Source organism: Elephantulus edwardii, unplaced genomic scaffold, assembly GCF_000299155.1.
Source record: "Elephantulus edwardii isolate Elephantulus edwardi_28Jun2011 unplaced genomic scaffold, EleEdw1.0 scaffold00110, whole genome shotgun sequence".
NCBI classification, from domain to species: Eukaryota; Metazoa; Chordata; class Mammalia; order Macroscelidea; family Macroscelididae; genus Elephantulus; species Elephantulus edwardii.
Window position 1 is genome coordinate 8,335,676 of NW_006399860.1, and position 22,391 is coordinate 8,358,066.

Consider the following 22,391-nt stretch of genomic DNA (forward strand, 5'->3'; position numbering starts at 1 on the left):
TGTGTTTATGTTCTTTTGTGTGGTGTTGTTTGGTTTTTTTTTTTTTTTTAGTTGTTTTTTTTTTTTTTAAGTCCAAGTTCAAATCCACTCCCTCTCTCCACTGCATCTGCACAGGCAGCTCCTCTCGCCAGCTCTAAAATTCAAAGCTGGCAGGACGCTCAGACTTCTGGGGTGGGGGAACCCAATACCTGAGGACAGGGCGCAGGTCAAAGTTCCAGGGCTGTGTCCCAGTTCCGAAAGTTAAACATTTTTATATTACTTTGGTACAATTTAGTTTTGAAACAGAAATGTGAGTGAATATTTTAAGTGTAACAAAGTTTGTTTCTAGTCACTAAGAATCACATGCAAGAGATTGACCTAGGTTTAGTAATTTATATTAACCTTTAAATTATTTTATTCATTTACTTTCTAACCCTACTGAAGACAGCCATACCTTCATGTTAATGATGAAGCTCAAACTTTCAACCATGAAAGGGAGACACAGTCAGCTTAGCTGGTTCAGGAGGCTGCACTTTTGGACCCTAGAACTCAGGAAGCTGTTCATTTGCATGTGCATGTTAGAAAGTAAGACTTTCTGCTATGATCTGTATTGTTTGATGTGACTTCCTGGCATGAAAACAGCAATTTTAAAACAAGAGCCTCTTGTTTCTAATGAACCTGTAATAAAAAGAGACCTTCCTACTTAAAAATTCAGATTTAATATTGAAAAAGTAAATCCAAACAGACACAGTGAATTTGCTCATTGCTTTTTCCCTCCTATGCAGAATAGCCTGATTTCTGATTCTATAATACATTTGAAATGTTGACACTTGCAACATATTTTCACCTCACACACTTAGAACAGTTCCCAAAATATGCATTAATCTTTTAGCCAGGAAGGAATTGTATGCGATGAATTATGATTGCATGAGTTTAAGTGCTGTCTTTTAATTTCTTGTAGGAAACACAAGGGCATGAAAAGTGGTTGTTGAGTTCTATCACCAACCTTTCTGTTGGCAGCCCAGCACATTGCACACATGACACAAGAGCTCCTTATAGACTGTAAAGCCACAGATTAAATAAATAATGCAAACCTAACATTTTAAAAAATTCATTCTTGCCTCTTCTGTAGAAAGAGAATAACTTCAAAAGAATTGAAAAATATTTATCATTCCCAAAATAAAACTGTTTTCGCAATATCTCCTTACATCTTATGCATTGTATTATATAAACTTTATTTGAATTAAGTTTTCAATATCTAGGTTTATTTTGTGTGCTTCAAATCACCATATGTTTCCAATGTTACTTAAATTCCTTCTTTTAAAACACTGGTTTTTATTCAGTAATTCATGTGCATATTGTTTTGTGACATGAATTATGTTTGGACAATGCCATTTAACAAAATTGGGTTCTTTTATTAAAAAAAATCTGTATTTTTATAATTCAAAGAGATTTTATCTGGTTCACCTATAAGTTCAAAAAGCATAGCTTCTAAAATTATTTTCATAACAGATAATCAAAACCAGTCGTGGTGATTTTGTTCATTTAGTGGAAACTTTTGAGTATATAATTATACCATGATATTGGCAGACTAATATTATTTCAACTCCATGCTATGATTATTTCTGCAATATCTAATTATCAATATCCATCTTCTTTAAAGTCTCAAATATCTATCACTGTAGAAGAGTGGGAAGACACCAAAGATATCAAAGAGCAAGGTCACCATCGCAGCAGCCACCGCAACTCGACATCCAGTGACCAGTCAGACCACCCCTTGCTGAGAAGAAAGAGCATGCAGTGGGCCCGAAGACTGAGCAGAAAAGGTCCAAAGCATGCTGGTAAAACAGCCGAGAAAATAACCCAGCAGAGACTGAACCTCTACAGGCGATCTGAAAGACAAGAGCTTGCTGAACTTGTGAAAAACAGAATGAAACACTTGGGTCTCTCTACAGTGGGCTATGGTATGCTCTTTAATAATACTGTATCTCACAGATTTTTTATTCTTTGTCACAAAATAAGAAATCAAACTTTTATATTAGAGATTAACAAGTAATACTTAGTAATGTATCAAACCTTATATTTCCTTTCTAACTATGGGTAAAAAAATATTAGTTTTTTAGATTTTAGTGAAAGCTTACAAAGAGATTGGTTTTCACTTTTTGATTCATATATCCACATTTTCCTTCCTTTCCTTTGTAACAGGGCAGTATTAATTATCTATCCATCTCTATTGCTTTCCCCATCCCATATCCATCCTATTATAATTGTAATTTTATGTAATGTTTGCCTTTTTTTTACTGCAATATACATGATAGTAATAACCTCACATTTCTATTATATGAATAATAAAGTCCTAACATTTTGAAGCACTTGCTCAGTTTGAGGGCACTGTTTAGAACACGTCTTATATATTATTATCTCATGTTCATTTTCACAACAATTCTTTGAGCCAGACACTATTTTCAGCTTCAGAAATAATGAAATATGACTCAAATAGTTAAGAGGTTTATAAATAACAGAAACAGTATTTATACTCAAGTGTGCAATGCATCAAAACTCAGATGTGCAGACACTAAAAAATGCATGCACGTGCACACACACACCCACACACACACACATACAACTATCATCCCAATGCCTGAGATAATGAATTTAAAACTGATAGGTAAGTTTAAACTTGTCAACCAAAAGAAAAATCCACTGCTTATTAAGTCAATTTTAACTAATGGTAACCTTCCATTTGGTTTCCAAGGCTGTAAATTTACAGGAGGAAACTGTCCGACTTTCTTCGAATGAGCAGCTGGTGGATTCCTATCATTAACTTTGTGGTTACAAGCTCAACATGTAATGCACAACTACGTCACCAATTCTTCTTGTACCAGCTATTGTTGTTAAGTGCTGTGAAGTTGAGCACAACTCATAACAACACTATAAACAACAGATCTGAACTCTAACTTAGCTTGTGGCATTCTTACCATTCCCAACCCATTTGAGCCCATTCAGCAGACATTGTATCAGACCAGCTATAGATAGATCAAAAAGTTGGTGATTTTTGTTTTGGTTTTTATTTTAACAAACATAAATTTATTTTCTCACAGTTTCAGAACTGGAAATAAAATATCAGGCTGCCAGCAATAGGATGTTTTCTTTTGTTTACTCTGGATCAAAGTCCTAGTTTCTTTGATTTTTCTGCTGCTTTGCTTAATTGTCTCATTCCTTTTGTAAAAAAAAAAAAAAAAAAGATTGATTTTAAAAAGGTCCTACAATAACCCTGCCTATTATATTAACATAGCAAAGACAGACCATGTAAAATGGGATTATAATCACAGACATGTTGTTGTTATTGATTGCCTTCAAGTCGAGCATGACTCATAGAGACCCTATGAACAAAAGGCCTGAAGCCCCACTACAACTATCGACACTGATCAAAGTTCATAGAGTTTCCGGATGACATTCCTGCCTTCAATAGAGGTTGGATTTTACTAAAGAGATTTATCAAAACTTTTAAAAAACTTTTTGCAACTATGAAGTGTTTGTTTATTTTTAACCAACTTGTAGCTGGTCCTATAGCAAGTTTTTGAAAAGTTTTTGATAAATTTCTTTTATTTTGTTTTAAGGTTCCTCTGTGTGTATGTGTGTAAAGGAAACAAATTATTCAAAAGCAATAATTTTTAACCTCATATAGTGCTTAGTGAAACCAGGTTGATCCTTGGAGGCAAGGATTCTGAAGCTCCCTCTGATATACTTTGGGTATATTAAAAGGAGGAATCAGTCCTTAGAGAGAGACATCATGCTTGGGAGAGCAGAAGGACAGTTCAAGAGAAGAAGAACCTGTATGAGATGGATTGACTTAATGACTGGGGTAAGGTGGTAGGTGTATCAGAGACAATAAGGTTAGCACAGGATAGAGCAGAGTTCAGTACATAGGGTCACTATGAGTCACAAGTGACTCAATGGCACATAACAACAACATAATGCTTGGTGTCACATACTTCACATCCATCTCAATAATTTTTAGGTTTTTATGTTGAACAGTCATCTGAACCATATACTTAGCAAACCAAAACTCAGTGCCATCAAGCCAGTGCCAAATCGCAATGCCCTTCTTCCCAACTAGATTTCTGAGGCCGAGAATCTTTACAGGAGAAGACTGCTTATCTTTCTCCACCTTGGGATTGTTGGGATCTATCTGCTGACTTTTCTGTTAGCAGCCCAACAAATTGAACATCACACCACCACAGCTCCTGGTGGACTATGAAAGCAAAGTTTAAATAAACAATAAAGACCTGACTCTACAATATAAATTTCATGTTTAAAAGAAGTTTTTGTCAACTTAGAGAAAAATTAAATTATGAATAAAAGATGCTACATTTTGTTTGTATATAACTTGTCTAAACCGGAAGTTAAGGAAGCACCTTCAGTTTTGTGAAGGATAAAGTACATTTAAATAGAAAATAAAATACATCCTATGTTTATTCATATTTATATAATTTTATGTTTAAGTTTAGATCATTTTATCTTGATTAAGTCTCAATTCGAGACAATGTGTATGCTAAAAATTCTAATTACCATTGAAATGGACCAAATTTCCATTGGGTTTTCAGACACCATGAATTGCATGAGAGGAGAAGGCCTCATTGATTTTCCTCGGAGCAACTATTGGTTACAGCTACCAGAGAGGAACATTATATGGATTAGCAGTGCAATTCTCTATGCACTGTGTCGTCAGAGCTCCATAATAAACACAGAAACCCATTTCAGTCACAGAATTGAATATGTCTGTGTTCAAATTAAGAAAGGAAATATGTAGTCTGAGTACTAGACTTTTGCTCATCTGGTACAAGTTCTCTTATACGCCTTATAATCCTAGTTTAGGATGTATTTAATTGTCTTGGGAATTTTAAGTCAGTGCTTAAGGACCTCATTCAAGAAGATGAATTGATATCTATTAGAATCTGTATTCTGTATGTAGTGAAGGTTACAGTGATTCTTCCATTAATTTAATATATTACAAGTTTGATTGTATCATTAATTTTTGCATAACCACCTGAAAGTTTTCACTCAGAAGCAACTCAAAAGAAAAAAAAGTCTTTATTTTAAAAAAAGTATTAAAAACTGTTCACTAATTAAAAGTAAATTATACTTCTAATGAGAATATAGCCTTATATTTAAGTGTATTTTGTTATTAAACTTATTTTCCGATAAATTTTAGTGAGTATTCATGTAATCTAAGTTGCTTTTCTTGAACATTGTAACTCCATTCTTGTGCTATAAGCAAGTAGAACAGAGCATTTTTAATCTTTGCAACAGTAAAACACGAGTTGTTTGCATGAGAGAATCGTCAGAGCATATACTAGATACATACGAAACACCTATTAGAAACATTGACTTCTGTTAATGTTTATGGATCATTCAGTTTTTTCCTTTAATTTGTTCATTTAGTTTTCATGTTAATTCTTTTAGATAAAAGGAGTAAACACATCTCACTTTTTGTCATCTTTTCATTCTTCATTTCTCTCTTCTACCTATCTTCTCCATCTATCAGCAGAAATAAGCTCTCTTGGCATAACCCATACGGAGTTGCTCTGCCAACCCAAAGGGAAGAGATTTGAATCTATCTCTTGTTCTATGAGAGAAAGATAGGCAATCTACTCTTGTGAGATTTACAGCCTCAAAAAGCAGACTTGAAAGAACATAAGGGCAACAACTATGGACTCATGGATCCACTCAAAAGCCATGTTGTTGTGGACGCCTAAATGGATATGTTTTATTTCAATTAGATATTCTATTGGCATAGTAATTATAAAATCATGACTTGAATTATAACATTGTTGATCCTGAGCTTCTCCATGTATTAATAATTAACAGAAATCCATCCCTCAGTAAGAAAGATGGTCTACCCTGTCTACCCTCTTAGTGATGAGTAACACTCAAATACTGACCTATAGAACAATAACTTATTCAAACAAGACATGTGCTTCATGGAACTTAATCTAATGTCTGTTGGTAAATTTTCCAAATAATATAACTTTTCTAGGCACTCATTTTCTTTTTCTCATCTTTCAAATGGAAATATTAGTTCCTATCTCATAGATTTATCTTTAAAGACAAGTAAGATAATGACTAATAAAATCCTTATTAGGGAGCTCAAATGATGTAGCCTATAGTGGGTTACACTACTGACCCAAAGATGGTATCCACAATTCTGAGTGATAAAGATTTTGAAAAAACTCTGAAAACCTATGTTTTTATGGCAGCTATGGGTCAGTTCCCACTTAAAAGCAATGAGGTACTTTGTTGTTTTATTATCAAATAGGTTTTTATATCTGTTTAGGTACAATTTATAACGCTTTATTCAAAGACATCTGGTGGCTTAGTATTAAAGAATTGTGCTGCCAACCAAAAATGCTTGCAGTTTGAATCCACCAGGTGCTCCAAGGGAGAAAGATGGACAAATTTGCCCAGGCAATTGACAGCTTCTGAAAGCCCACTGGAGGATTAACTATGAGTCAGGTCTGACTTGATGGTAGATAGGAACAACAACAACATGCTTTGTACAGAACTTTTGGTGGTATAGTCCACTGGAGCCTGATAATCCAAAGGCCATCCTCTTCTTGCTGATAGAATTCACCACCAACTCCATGACAGAAAGATGGGCAACCTCTTCCCATGTAATTTATAGCCTCAGATCTGAACTAACTGCCAGTAAGTGATGCTCCATTGGATTTCTGAGGCTGTTGCAACAAGAAAAGAAAAAAAAAAACAAAAAACAAAAAAACAAGCCATCTTTCATCCACAGTCATTGGTGGATTTGAACCACTGGAGATGCACAGCCTTTAGCTTGGCAATATTACTCCTCCAGCTGTTTCACACCAACATTCTTCTGCCTGTTAATTTGTTTTCTGTATCTTCCGCTGTAGAAGGTTTAATTTGGTCCAATATGACTGCTTGAATGGTAATAATAATACTACATACATTCTACCATGTAGGGAAGAGGAAAAACCCAGAAAGGAAGTTCTCTTTAGTTTAAAGACATGACCCAGAATTTGTATATACTGTTTCTTTTTTGTCCACAATCCAGATATAATATTAGAAAAGACAAGGGGGCAATATAGTTACTGGTTGAGAGCAAGCAGCCTTTGCCACAGCAAACATTTTTAAAAGATTGAATGCAAAGTAGAGGCAAAACTCAAACAAAAATAAACAGCTTTGATAGAAAAATAAACAGCTTTGATAGAATAGTGAAAGATGACTATGTGTTTTAAATAGCAAATAAATATGAATATGCATGAATTTTAAGATTGGGCTTCTATTAAAGCTGAAAGTAGAGAAAAGGAATAAAAATTATCAACTCACAGCCTGTCTTACTTCCTCTGTATCTTTATCCTCTTGTTATATTTAGATAATGTGGTCTTTATATATTCCAGGAAATACATACAAAAAGACTATTTGAAAACACAAACACCTGCTATATTATTCCCCAATTAAATTAAAAAGGATTGTTTAACGCTTTCAAATATTCAGTGTTCAGAGTTAAAATTGACTTAGAAATACCATAGTTTTCAGCTTATTTGAATAAGAATTAAGTCATATCTGTGTATTAATGTGGATATTAAGTTTCTTAAGGGTTGGTTTGTTTTTTTAAAATATTTACATTTCCCTGTTATTTTTCAATCTACTACTGAGGTTTTCATACTCTGAAAAAACAGTTTTCATTTTCACATTGCTTTTTACATTTTTTTTTTTAGTCATTTTGCCATTAGTGTAATCTTGTGGATTTAAATGTATTCGCTGTATCTTGGTCTCTTGCAGTAATTGTACTTTTGAGTCGGTTTTTGGTTGCCATTGGCTCAGTTATCTCAGTATTACTATAACTTATATACCACAAGTGGTGATTTTAACAAACAGAATTTATTTTCCCACAATTCCAAATTTTTTTAAAAAATCTGAAGCCACTGTTGCAAATTTGGTTCCAACAGTTTGGTTCTAATGTATTGCTGTTATTAGCTGTTATGGAGTATTGTATGACTCATAGCAATTCTATGAATAACACATCGAAACCTGTCCTATCCTGTGCCATCTTCATCATCTCTATCATATTTGAGCCCATTGCTAGAGTCACAGTGTCAATCCATCTTGTTGAGGGTTTTCCTTTTTTTCACTGATGCTCCACCCTTCCAAGCATGATTATCCCTTTCCAAGGAATAGCCTTTTCTAGAAACATGTCAAAAGCAGCTTCACCAACCTTGCCTCTAAGAAGCATTCTGGCTGCACTTTTTCTAAGACATACCTGTTTGTTCTTTTGGCAGTCTATGGGGTATCCAGTATACTTCTCAAACATCACTACTCAAAGGTATCAATTCTTCCTCTGCCACCCTTATTTACTATCCAACTCTCAGATGCATAGCAAAATTTTTTAAAAGATTGTGGCCTGAATCAGGTACATCTTAGTCTTCAAACTCACATCTTTTCTCCTCAGGAATTTGGAGAGGCCTTTGACAGTGAACTTACTTAATTCAGTATGTCTCCTTACCTCCTAACTGCTAGTTCCAATGGTATTGATTGTGGATCCAAGTAAGATGAAATCATTGACAATTTCAATCTTTTCTCCATCTATTATGATGTTGCTTACCTATCAGTCTAATGGTGAGGATTTTTGTCTTCTCAATGTTGAGTTGCAATCTTTAGTGAAGATAATAGTCATTAATCCTCTGTAGTAAGCATTTTAAATCCTCCTTACTTTCAGTAAGCAAGGCAGTGTCACCTGCATAGCACAGGTTGTTAATGACTCTTCCTCTGATTCTACTCATAGGTTCTTGAATAGTTTGCTCAGAATACAGACTGAATAGGTGTGGAGAAAAGATACAATCCTGATGCATACCTTTCCTGATTACATATTTTCGTGATTAAATCAATGTCCCTCGGTCTGTACAATAGTTTCTTTTTGTAGATACAGTATTCATATGAGAATAAGTTTTCTGGGATTCCTATGTTTCTCAATGGTAGCTGTAGTTAATGATCCACACAGTCAAATAGTTTGGAATAATCAATAAAATACAAACAGACATTATTCTGATATTTTCTGCTTTCAACAAAGATCCATCCGACATTAGCAATAGTACCCTTAGTGCCACAACCTCTTCTAAAACCAGCCTGTACGTCTGACAGCTGTCAATGTGCTATACTATCTGTTTTTGGATGTTCCTCAGTAATATTTTCCTTGCTTGTGATATTAATATTGTTTGATAATTCCCCATGGGTTTCTGAGGGTATAAAATTTTATAAAAGAAGACTGCCCATCTTTTTCAACAGAACTGCTGGTGGATTTAAAGAACAGCTTTTCCAGTTAGCTATCCAACACATAATGTGCAATGCCACAAGGACTCTTTTTTCGTGGTTAGGAGGCTAGATGTCAGATTTAGGCCACCCTAACTAGAAGATTATTCTCCAGTAGACACTTTCAAAATGTTTTTGTCTCTTTTTATGAGCTTCTGGCTCTTGATTTCTTAGAGAACTCATGCCATGGCATGGCATTTCTTTCTTTGTCCACCAAGTCGACCATTCTCTACTTGCATGTTTTCTTGCTCAATGTTCTCTTTTTCAAATCATGGATATGTTGTTTGGAGGGACTATTCCTTGAAAAGAGACATAATGCTTGGAAAGGTGAAGCATCAGTCTAAGAGATACCCTCAGTGAGACAGATTTGACACAATGACTGACACAGGCTCAAGTCTGTCAGAGATAATGAAGATGGCACTGGATAGTGCAGAGATCAGATCGGTTTCTCATAAAGTTGCTATGAGTTGTATTCATCTCTATGGCACCTGAAAACGACAAAAGGCTTTAGGGGGCTCTAGTTCATGCTCTGTAGAGAGTTACACTGCTAAACCAAAGTCAGTGCCTCTATGTTATTTTGAATCCATCAGGTGCTCCATGGAAGAAAGACAAGTAATCTTCTTGCATACAATACAAAACCTCCAAAAACCTGCTGGAGGCAGTTTATTTTTTCCCTTTTAATAAACTATGGGCTTGGTTTTGTCATTCTACCCATAGTTTATTAAAAGGGAAAAAATAAACTAAATAGATTTGCTTAATAAAGTAATTAAACTTTCAAAGAGAAATCTGCTGAATTTTCAAATTTTGTAGTAAGTGAAAATATCTAAAAAATGTCCTTTGTCTCTAAATTAAACCAGAGTTCCTTGAATGAAACTATATGATATCCTTTCTAAACAAGAATATTTGCAGCAATACAAATATTTTTACATAAAGGTTTGCTAAATTGAACTTGAATATATACATCATTTTATATTTATGACTGGAGTTTGGAATACTACACTTTGTGAAACATGAGATAAATGTTAATGATAAATTTCAGTATTTTTTTAATTGAGGAAAAAAGATTAATGGATTGGCCTAACTATATTTTCTCAACTTACTATAAGTATATATAGTCAATGTGAAAGCAAAGAAAAATTTTTAAATTGATTAAAACAAGGAGAACCTTCCATTTTTTAAAAAGAACAAGAATCTATCATCTCAACTAACTAGAAAGAAAGATATTAAGTAATTTAATTATATATACATAACTACATACATTTACCTAAAATAGTAGTTTTCAGACAAATACAGCATATAATTGTGTTCCTTCAGAGAAGCCCTGTAATAGACCATAAGTCAGAAATATAAAATAGTAAGAGCAAGGTTTAACTTGGTATTAACAGAATGCTCAGTCGAGACATATCCAGAAAGCAAAGGCATTAAAGTTACTATTATAATATACTTATCAATGTTCAAGAAAATAGAAGGAAAAATTAACCTGCTAGAGAGAAAAATGAAATATGTGAGATAAAATGGAAGTTGTAATGCATCAGACTGCTAACCAAAAGGTCAAATAAAATATTGTTAACCACTAGTACATCAACAGTAAGAGGCCTATCGTGCTTGTAATCCAAGGGACTGAAGAGAACAGGTATTTGAAAACATAATGGTCAGTCTTTTCCTCTATATATGATTCATCAAGAAACTTAGTGAAATCCAAGTAATACAAATAAAAAAATACAATAATAGTAAGACACAAAGGACAAAATTGTTGAAAATAATATATCTAAAAATAAGCCAAGAGAAAAAAGATGTTTGGTATGAGAAATAAATAATGCAAGATGTTAGATTTCAGAGAATTGTAAATCAGAAAACCAGTAAATCCACACCCTCGGAATCCTGGGGGAGGAGATGACGAAGGTCTACTTAGAAGCTTATATGCAGTAAAAGTTCCTTTAACAAGTTAAATCAAGATAAAGACACTTAAAGACAAAAAAAAAACAAATAAACAACAACCAAAAACAGAGAAGAATTTGTCAAAAGCAAATCTGTATTGCAAAAAAATGTTAAGGAATTTATGATTAAAAATTGTGCCAACTGGAAATTGGATCTAAATAAATGTAAGGATGAATGATGAGTCAAAATATACAATTATATATTTGTAAAACTTATTTAAAGGAAATTTACTGTTTAAAGAAAGATTATTTTAATCATTCCATTGTTAACTACATATAAAGCTATTAGTTCTTTAGTTTGTTATAGATTCTTAAGGTCAAGTGTTGACAAAGTCTTATTTCATAGTATGTTACCTTACAGAAAACTGCTAAAAAGACCTAGGAAGTCAAGAACTTTGTAAATTCATTAATTTCCTAAATATCTAGATTTAGAAATATTTTTGGCTTTACATAATAGTGCTTCCTTAGCATTATTGCATGACAAAATAAGATGTTGATTATGTGATAAATGATGGCTATCCATATTTGGAGCTAACATAGTTTGACATCAAGTCTTATAAAGCCTGATTGTGCAAATCATATGAATGTATAGGATATCTGAAAAAAAAGTACCACATCTTATGTACATTTTTAAATTTTTAAACTAATATCCTCCAACTATTTTTCTTAAATCTTCACATATTTTTCATGCAAAGCACCTCTAAATTTAAAACAGTAGGCCCAATTGTTACAATGTATATGACTATATGTGTGTGTGTGTGTGTGTGTGTGTGTGTGTGTGTGTGCATATATATGTTGTTTTGTTTGTCTTCAAGTTGGAACCAGCCCATAGTTGATCATCTAATTTGTTTTCAGAGCCACTAAGTTACAAGGAAGGAAATTGCCCATCTTCTCCCTCACAGCACCTGGTGGATTGGAACCTCATGTCTTTAGAATTGCAGTGCATCTTATCACGAGGTCACCAGAGCTCTCCCTGTGTGTGTATTATTTAGTTATTACACAATTTATGTTTCCTTATTTTTATAAGAAGTCCTGGTGATTCAATTGTTGAAAAATTAAGCCACTCTCTCAAAAGGCTAATGGTTTGAATCCAGCAGCCACTCCACAGTGGAAATATAAAGCAATTTGTTTCTAGAACACTTATCACTTTAGAAACTTAATGGGCAGTTCTAGTGTATCTTATAGGGTCACCCTGAGTTCATGAGTTGGAATAAGTTCAGTGGTAGTGAGTATTGCAGCAACTTTTCATTTATATTTTATTTTTCTATTAGCATTAAGGTTGTTATCTCCCATTTTAAAATTAGTTCTCTCTGCGCTCTCTCTCTCTCTTCCCCCACCCCGTGTGTGTGTGTTTCTGACTCTCTTTGTATCTCCTTCTGACTCTCTCTACCTCCCTTTGCTAATTTCATCTATTACCACAAATCCCACCATATTCCACATCATCATCTACGCAGTCAAGTACTTATTTTTTGTAAGGGCCACTTAACACTTTTTACTCCAAAATTAGGTTGTGAAATTCTTCCCCCACTGTGACCCAGTTGAAATGCTTAATAGGGAATTATATCAGACCATCAATGTCCATTACAATCTCATTACACTTAGAATAAAATCTGAACTTCTAAAGACCCACAGAATCTGACCCTTCCTTACATGATCCTCAGGTAATCTCATTGCTCACTTTATTCCAGGTCTGCTATCTACAATTTAAAGTCAATCTTCTTCGACTTTCACAATTGTCCTTCTCTTTGTCTGGGAAATCACTCTTCCCAATGAATCTTTACACATTTACTGTCTTTCCTTAGAGAAACTTTGCCTGGTGACCATAAATAATATAGCACACACACATAACCACACCCAAATCCCTAGTATAATCCTTACAAAATTGTATGGCTAATCCAAAGGCATTGTGTAACAAGCATTTCCAATCCACCAGTGATTCCATGGAGAAAGATGAATAGTTTCCTCAAATTGAGATTTACAGGCCTGAAATATGTTGGTAGTATCTGTGAGTCAAAACCAACTCAATGGCAAAGAGTTTCTATTGAGTTTAATGCAATTAGTACTCTTAAGTATAGATTAAATTTTACCTACTACTATTTAAAAGAGACAACTTTATATATAGCACTTGCTGTTAGAGAGCTGGACAGTGAATATGGATGACAGAAGAAAGATCAATGCTTTGGGGTTGTGGTGCTGCAGAAGAGTATTGAACATTACATAGACTGACAAAAGAACAAACAGATTTGTTCTGGAGATGGTGAAATCAAGTTGCTTCTTGGAGGCAAGGATTTTTAAGCTCTGTCTGACATTCTTCGGTCATGTTGCCAGGAAGGACCAGTCCTTGGAAAAGGACAACATGCTTGGAAGGGTAGAGAGACAACTCAGAGGAGGAAGACCCTTGATAAACTGAACTGATACAGTAACTTGGTAATAGGGGTCAGAAATAGTGAGACTGGCTCTGGATAGGGCAGCCTTCAGAGCTACTGCGTATACAGAGTTGCTGAGTCACAGGCAACTCCGGGGCACCTAACAACAGCATCAAGCAGCTCAGGAGCCTGGGGCACAGGTAAAGCATTCAACTAATAACTAATAGTTAGAAGCTAGTTGGCTAACTGTAATTCAAACTTTTTTTAATTATTAAATGTAAGTTGTTGTCTTTTTTTTCCAAATTCTTGAACCTCTCCGTGGGAAAACGTTCAGTTAGTCTTCTTCCATAATTATTTACAGCTTGGAAATCCTATGAAGCAGTTCTGCAGTGAGTTGAATTGATACAGTGATAATGGCCTTTATATGGGTTTATTATTGATTTTGTAAGGTTCCTTCAAGTTAATTGTGACCTCCATAACCCACCAACCTGAAGCTAACCAGCACCATCTTCACAATCTGTGTCATACTTAATCTTCTTGTGGTAATCACCGTCTCAATAGATTTTATTTAAGATCTTCCTCTATTTCTTTGACACTCCGCCTTTTCCAGCATGATCCTTCACCATTTTTGTCTCCAAGGAGAATTTTAGTTGCACACACTTTAAGAAATATTTGTTTATTCTTTTGGCAATCAGTGGACTGTAATTCAAGGGCATAAATTCTTCTGTCACCGATATTCATTTTCCAGCTTTCAGATACATAGGATGTAATAGATAAAACCACAGCTTGGGTCACTTTAATTTTTAAACAGATACTTTCTTTTTTAAACAGACATCATTGCTCTTTAGAACTTCCAGGAGGTCCTTAACAGCATATTTCCAAAACAAAACATTTTTTTAATTTCTTAGTTTATTAATAAGGTATGGTGGTGGTTGTTGTAATGTGCCATTGAGTCGCTTGCAACTCATAGTGACCCTATGTACAACAGCCCTAAACTCTGCTCTGTCCTGTGCTAATCGCACTGTCTTGGATACACCCATCCCAATTACTCCAGTCTCTGAATCAATACACCTCATAGAGGGCCTTCCCCTCCTGTACCGTCCCTCCAACCTCCCAAGCATGATGTCCCTCTCCAAGGACCGGTCCCTCCTTACAACATGTCCAAAGTATGTCAGACAAAGCCTCAGAATCTTTGCCTCCAAGGAGCAGCCCGGTTTAACCTACTCCAGGCTGAATCTGTTCGTTTTCTTAGCAGTGCATGGTACCCTCAATACTCTTCTCCAGCACCACAGCTCAAAGGCATCACTTCTTCTATCCTCCCTAGTCATTTTCCAACTCTGATGCATAACAAGTGATTGCAAAGACCATGGCCTGTATCAGCTGATCTTCAGTACTTTGGAGAGGTCCCTGCCAGCAGACATTCCCATTGCAATACATCTTTTAATTTCCTGGCTGCTGGTGCCAAGAGTGTTGATTGTGGAGCCAAGCAAACTAAAGCTGTGAACAATCTCAATCTCTTCACCATCCAACCTGATGTTGCCAATTGGTCCAGTGGTGAGAATCTTTGTCTTCTTGATATTGAGCCTCAAGTGAAGGCTGCAGTCCTTGACTCTCTGCAGAAAGCGCTTCAGGTCCTCCTCAGTTTCAGCAAGCAAGGTTGTGTCATCTGCATAATGCAGATTGTCGATAGATTGTCCACCAATCTTGACCCCACATTTCTCCTCATCGAGCCCAGCCTCCCAGATAATCTGTTCTGCGTACAGGTTGAAAAGGTATGGAGACAGGGCATATCCCTGGCGTACACCCTTCCCAATTTTGAACTATGCAATGTTTCCTTTCTCTGTTCTGATGACTGCCTCTTGGTCCAAGTATAGGTTTCTCATTAGCACAATCAAGTGTTCTGGGATTCCCATTCTTCTCAGAGTCACCCACTGTTTGTCATGATCCACACAGTCAAACGCCTTTGCATAATCAATGAAATACAGATAAACATCCCTCTGGTGTTCCCTGCTTTGAGCTAAGATCCATCTAATATTAGCTACAATATCCCTAGTACCACAACCCCTTCTAAACTCAGCCTGGACTTTCAGTAATAAAGTAATAATTATAAAATTATGTCTGTTATTGTTGCTAAGTGTTATGTAGTCAATTATAACTTATCACAACCCTATGAACAGTATATCTAAACCTTGTCCTATGTTGTGCCATCCTTATCACCTCTGATATCCCTCAGCCAATTGGTAGAGTCACAATGACAATCCATCTTGTCAGGGCTTTTCCTATCATTAGAAGCTCTCCACTTTTCCAAACATGTTATTTCTTCCCTTGGACTTACTTCTTCTAACAATATGTCCAATGTAGATGAGATGAAGTTTCACCAATTTTGCCACAACCTAATTTCACTTTTTCAAATACATATATGTTCCTTTGGCACATCAAAGGATAATAAAAATTCTTCTCTCAAAGGCATCTCCACCACTAAAAGGCATCAATTCTTCCTCAATTATCCTTACTCACTGCCTAGCTCTCAGAAGCACAGGAATTGAAAATATAATGGTTTAGGTCAGGAATACTTTAGGCCTTAAACTGACATCATAGCTCTCTAACACTTTAGAAAGGTCCTTTGTAGAAAATTTTCCCACTGTAACATGTTCTATTTTTTTAATCTCTTGACTACTGATACCAAAGGTGGTTGTTGTTGTTGTTGTTGTTGTGTGCCATCAAGTTACTTGTGACTCATAGGAACCCTATGTACAACAGCTCTGAACCCTGCGTTATCCTGATCCAGCCGTATTCTCTGACACCTTACCTCTATTACCCCAGTCACTGAGTCAATCCATCTCACCCAGGGTCTTCCTCTCTTGCGTTGTCTCTCCACAAGTCTAATCATAATGTCCCTCTCCAAGAACACATCTTTCTTTGCAACATGCCCAAAGTATGTGAGATGGAGCTTCAGAATCCTTGCTTCCAAGGAGCAGTTTGGTTTCACCATCTCTAGGATAGATCTGTTTGTTTCCCTAGCAGTCCATAGTGTATTCAATACTCTTTCCCAGGACCACAACTGAAAGGCATCAATTCTCCTTCTTTCATCCCTAGTCATTGTCCAAATCTCTGATGCATAGCAAGTAATCACAAAGACCACAAAGACCATGGCCTGGATCAGGTGCACTTTAATCTCCAGACTACTATTGTTATTCGTCAGTCCTCTGGAGAGGTCCCCAAGAACAGATTTTCCCAATTCAATATGTCTTTTGACTTCCTGGCTGCTAGTACCAAGAGTGTTGATTGTAGAGCCAAGCAAACGGATGCTGTTAACAATCTAGCACAATCTAGCATGATGCTACAGTTGGCCCAGTGGTGAGAATCTTTATTTTCTTGATATTGAGCTTCAATCCATATGGAAGGTGCATTCCTTGACCTTATGCAGCAAATGCCTCAGGTACTCCTCAGTTTCAGCAAACAATACCAGAAGTGTAGATTGTAAATTCAATAAGATAAAATCATTGACAACTTCAATCTGTTATTCATACATCATGATCTTGACTATTGGTCCAGTGGTAAAGATTTTCATGAGGATGAGATATAATCTACACTAATGTCTATAATCCTTGATCTTCTATAGCAAGCATTTCAAGTTCTTATTACTTTTCAGCAAGCAAGGCTATGTTATTTGTGCTTCTTCTTCCAATTATGATGCTGTATTATTCTTCATATAGTCCAGTTTCTTAACTTAGTATTAATATTAGATTGTGTTTATTACTTATTTGCAATATAATCCTAACAATAACCCAAGATTTTTGCAGTATTGTAAGCTTCTTTTACTGAGGAGGAAACTAAGCGCAGGAAGATTAAAAAATGAAGGAATTTTCTTAAGGGTACAGAGAAAATAAAGGGTAGAGTCAAGATTTCCGTGAAGGTGACCTAGATTCATTACCTTTGCTCTCACCTTTGCTTCTTAATGCTCTTTTGGATTATTAGATATTTTCTTGTTATTTCAAGTGTTAAGATACAATAGACATGTATTTTCCGAAGTGTTACAATGATGACCTGTGGAAATCTATGTAAAATTAATATTTATCATCAAATTATAGTTTTCTTTTTCCAAACATTTTTAAAACTCTTCCACAGGAAAACTTAAATAACAAAAACAACAATATTAAAACATGAAGCTTACTTATGTAGAATGAGACTCCAATTAATAGAACAGAATATTTCCTGTTAGGAGCTCTGTTGAGGGAATTAATAGGAAGTTGCACTGCTAATCCAAAGGCTATGCCTCTCTGCACGTTCGTGTCCACCAGTGGCTCTAAGGGAGACAGACAGGAAGTCTCCTTCTGTGGGATTACAGCTTCCCCAAAATCTACTGGAAACTCATTTGTAAATATTTTTTTTTACTTTAATGGGAAAGAGTGAGTGAATGATTTGCTGTTAGAAGAATTATATAAATTAACCTATAATTCTTATATTAATTAATATAAGCAATTGTAGGCCTTCCCAGTGAAGCAGTATGTCAGAGAGTAAGCCCATCAAAATTAAGAATTTCCATGGAGAGGGAGAGATAAAAGAGAAAGGAGAGATCAAGAGCTGAGCTTAAAACCAGCAACTTCTTTAAAATTGTGACTATAGATACACCTCACTTCTCTTCCATAAAGAAAAATGGTCTTTACTTAAAGTAGTAATCTTTATGGAAGCAGATTGCCACCAGTTTCTCCTAGAAAGCCAGTGATAGATTTGAACAGAAAACATACTGGTTGGTGGCTGAATTACATAAACACTGCACTACCGGGGCCTACTGCCCAAAAATAAACCCCCAAACTGCACCAAAAAAGTCATAAAACAAAGTAATAAGCTTACTTATTTTATTGGTATAAATACAAATATATATATAAATATGATATAAATGCAAATATATATATAAAGAAATTTTTAAAATAATAAAAATTTAATAAAATATTCAGGGTTTTTATCTTTGTAAGTATATATCTACTGTTCTTCCTAAACATAATGTAACTGAATTATTTTTATATTATTTCCCACACAAATATTTGTTCTGAAACAACTGACTACAACTAAAACTGTCTTTCCAGTTTGTACAGCAAAACTAATAAAGTAAGGGTCTTATGTATCACAGTGTGATTTCTCACACTGATACATTTTTTCATTGCAATAGCATAGGGAATAGAAAATAAGTATGGTTGTTCCAAACAGTATTAGATGTTTTATTTTTCATCTTCTACAGGAACAGAAAAATGAGTACTTGCCATGCATTTCTAATGATAGTAATCTGAAAATAGCCAAATCTGTGTACATTGTCATGTTTTGGGCTGAACTATAGCAATATCTGATATTTACATGGTTTACCCATAAAACACTCTACAATAATTCCTGTAAATTTATTAAATATGACAACACATTTGACATTTATCTGTCTTTCAGATGAAATGAATGATCATCAAAGTACCCTCTCCTACATCCTCATTAATCCATCTCCAGATACCAGGATAGAGCTCAACGATGTCGTGTGAGTCCATCTTCTATCTCCCATAAGGCCTTTAGTCTTAGAAAGTCACCAATGTACTTTCTCGTGTATTTTTTTTGTCATCTTGCCCATTGTAGTCTTTTACATGATTAAATGATTAGAAATTTTTAATTTAATTTCATTTTTTTTCTAACATTTTTTATGAAGGTAGGATTATAAAAAGTATTGTAGAACTCTAGAGGCATAAAGGACATACAGAACAGTGTGGATTCTGCAGTGATGTAGTTTATAGGGGATTTCACTCCTAATCCAAAGAGCTTTTATGGTGGTTTGGATCTATTAGTGGCGCCAAAGGAGAAATTGGGCAATCTCCTCTCCTGTGATTTGCAGTGATCCTAAAATCTGCTGGAGGATCAAGAGCAGGTTTATTTTGACTCAGTGGCAATTAATTTTATATTCTGCTCTGGAAGACTATGATCAAAGTTTGAAATATGTAGTAGCAACCTAAGCCATGACTTTTTTTAACCAACAAATTAAGCATCAAAAGCATGATAGAGACAAATTTCCGTTACCGAGAGAAGTGTTCCAAAAGGAAATCAGACTTCATTCTAGAGGTACTTAAATGAAAAAAAAAAAACACTACTTTATAAGAAATGTAGACATTTAATTCTGTATGCAAAGCAAATAATAAGATTTAGTAAAGGCATTTAATGGTTGTTCATGTAAGCTCGAAGATAAAAATTCATAGTGAATTCAGGTACATGGCTGTGAAGTAGGGCTATACGGAGGTGATTATTCAGAATCTCTAATTTAAAGTCTATTTGTGACTTTTTTTTTAAAGCCATATATCTAAAATTCCCATTGGGTGTTAGGGCCTTTGATATATTTATACCTGTAACCGGAAAAAGTAAGTTCACAGTAAGAGGGAATAATTTGTAATGTAAAAGCAGAAAATGGTTTAGAACTAAAGTTACAAGTGAGCAAAGCTATTAGATACATCCTTTTTGTGTGTCACCAGCTGAATGGGAATGTGAGAATGGGGCAGAAAGGATTTCTGTTTTGTTTTAGAAAATATATCAGCTGGATGTAATAGAATTGATTTGAAGGCTGGATGAAGATTGAGGTGGGTCTGGAAGTGGAGAGAAAAGTAAAAGTACTATTATTAGGCTTGAAATAAATTTTTTAAAAACCTGACATAATACCAAGATAACGGATTATTAAATAAAATGCCTTTACAAATAAACTTTAAAAAAAGAGTCCCAAGACCTGTTCACTAACATAAGAAGAAGCAAAGAAGTGTAATATGGCTATGAAATTTCACATTTTTATATTCGTGAATACACAGAAACAAGCCAGAATGTAGAAGCAATTAACCAAATCGTGAAAGCCAGGGAATGTTGTCTGGAAAGAAAAGAGATAATGATGCAGTGAGGTTTAGATGAGGAAGGTGCTAAGTGGAAATGTCTACAAAGTAGGTAGAGATACAGCACTGAGGTTTTGGAGAAAAGTTCTCTTTTTCACTGCCATCAAGGTAGAACCAACTCACAGCTGACCTCCAACAGAGTTTGGAGGTCATAAATTACATGGGTGGGTATTGCCTGTCTTTCTCCCAAGAACATGCTGACAGATTTGAGCCACCAGAGTGGCTTGGCCTTTGGGTTAACTGAGAAACTAATTTCTCATAAAATATGCCACCAGAGCTCCCTGCAAATGCTTTCCTTTAAAGCAACTCATTCTGTATAAATCTCATTTACCTTGAGCCTAGTAGGACTCATACCCACTTCCCATTGGGCTTCCAAGTTGGAAATCACAACAGAAGACAGCCTCTCTTTCTCCCATGGAGCACCTGGTAGATAAAAACTTTCAGTCTTTTGATGAGTAACCAAACAAAGCTCATTTGATCTATGCTCATTGGTGCTCAAGGCCTCAAACCTGTTCCTGGGATGGTTTTGAAATTCGAGTGGGACAGACTTAAGGTCAAATCTTACTTAGATAAAATTGTAATTTTTTTTTTCAATAATAGAAGCAAATTGGATAATGGAAGAAAAGTGACTAGGATTTAGGTATACTTGATAAACAAAAATAAAGCATAGAAGTCATATCTTGTACTGCATTATAATTTAAAATTGATTGAAAAGTAGTTGTCATTAAAATTTTCTCAAAATTGGGGGAGCTCTGGTGGCCAAGTGGCAAGGAGCTGCAACTACAATCCCAGAGGCGCACGGCTCAAATCCACCAGATGCTCTGCCGGGGAAAGAGGGGCAGTCTCCTCCTGTACCAGTCAGATCTGATTTGACTATACACTCACACAAAAATAATAAAATAAAAAAATTTTCTCTAAATTGGAAGTAGTGATACAAGATCTACAAACTATCTACAAACAATCCTGCCAAAGAAGGAGTCCTTCTGTCCTTGTTATCTAGAAAGATGAAATTTAAGTAACCTTGAAAAATGAGCAAATAACCAAGTGTGGGGTGAATTAATTTTCAGTTTATTTGTTACTAAACAATTTTTTATTTTGTCTTGTTTCTGTTAGATATTTAATCCGACCAGATCCATTGTCATACCTTCCAAACAGTGAACCCAGTCGAAAAAACAGCATCTGCAATGCTACAGGACCAGACTCCAGGGAAGAAACTCAACTATGATAAAAAGAAAAGAGACACTCTATTCCTACTGGGACCTTGCTCAAAAGAATTCAGACTTTTAGAAAAACCTTCAGCTGACATGAAACAAATTAGTGTGGAATTTGTTCAATTCTCTCATAGTTTAAAAAAAAGTGGTCTTTTTTTAAAAAAAAAATGTACTCTTCAAAAGTATTTTGAAACTTAATGATACTCCCCTTGTTAATATTTGAAAGCTATCTATAAACTCAAATTATTACATGAAGATTAAATTTTGTTTATTACTTATTTCACAGTAATATAATTGTATTAATCCAATTTTTAAATTATTGGGGGTTTATGAAAATAAATTCTAGCATCATTTGGTACCTCACAATCAACACTTAGATTGTTGCTTCCCTTAATGTGTCACGTTGTATTCTTCACACTTGCTATTTTATGAAATGGAAAGCATCATAATTGTCTTCGCTATAAAACATTAGCACATTGTATGGCTGGTTTTTGTGTAGGAATGAAAGTTTGCTTTTGACTATAAATCTTTGAATCATTTAAATCTTCTGTTTGTGTGCCTTTTCACATGATATCATATCAATTTTAAAATTGGAGATGTTCATAGCATGTTTTACTGCACTGAGGATACCAAAACATAAACAAGGAAACTGTTAAG

The 22,391-nt window shown here is 34.9% G+C and overlaps 1 protein-coding gene across 2 annotated transcripts in view; it reads left to right on the forward strand.

Annotated features, from left to right (window-relative positions):
• Window positions 1–21,789, forward strand: part of KCNT2 (potassium channel, subfamily T, member 2) — a 734,552-nt gene extending 712,763 nt beyond the window's left edge. Inside the window, exons 26-28 of one of the 2 annotated variants that reach the window (XM_006892105.1) lie at window positions 1,643–1,943; window positions 19,058–19,142; window positions 21,637–21,789. In XM_006892105.1, coding sequence (XP_006892167.1) covers window positions 1,643–1,943; window positions 19,058–19,142; window positions 21,637–21,748 — 498 coding nt within the window. In that variant the 3' untranslated portion in view covers window positions 21,749–21,789. The remainder of the gene's footprint in view (window positions 1–1,642; window positions 1,944–19,057; window positions 19,143–21,636) is intronic. The other variant, XM_006892106.1, reaches the window with a different exon arrangement.
• The last annotated feature ends 602 nt before the right edge of the window (window positions 21,790–22,391 follow it).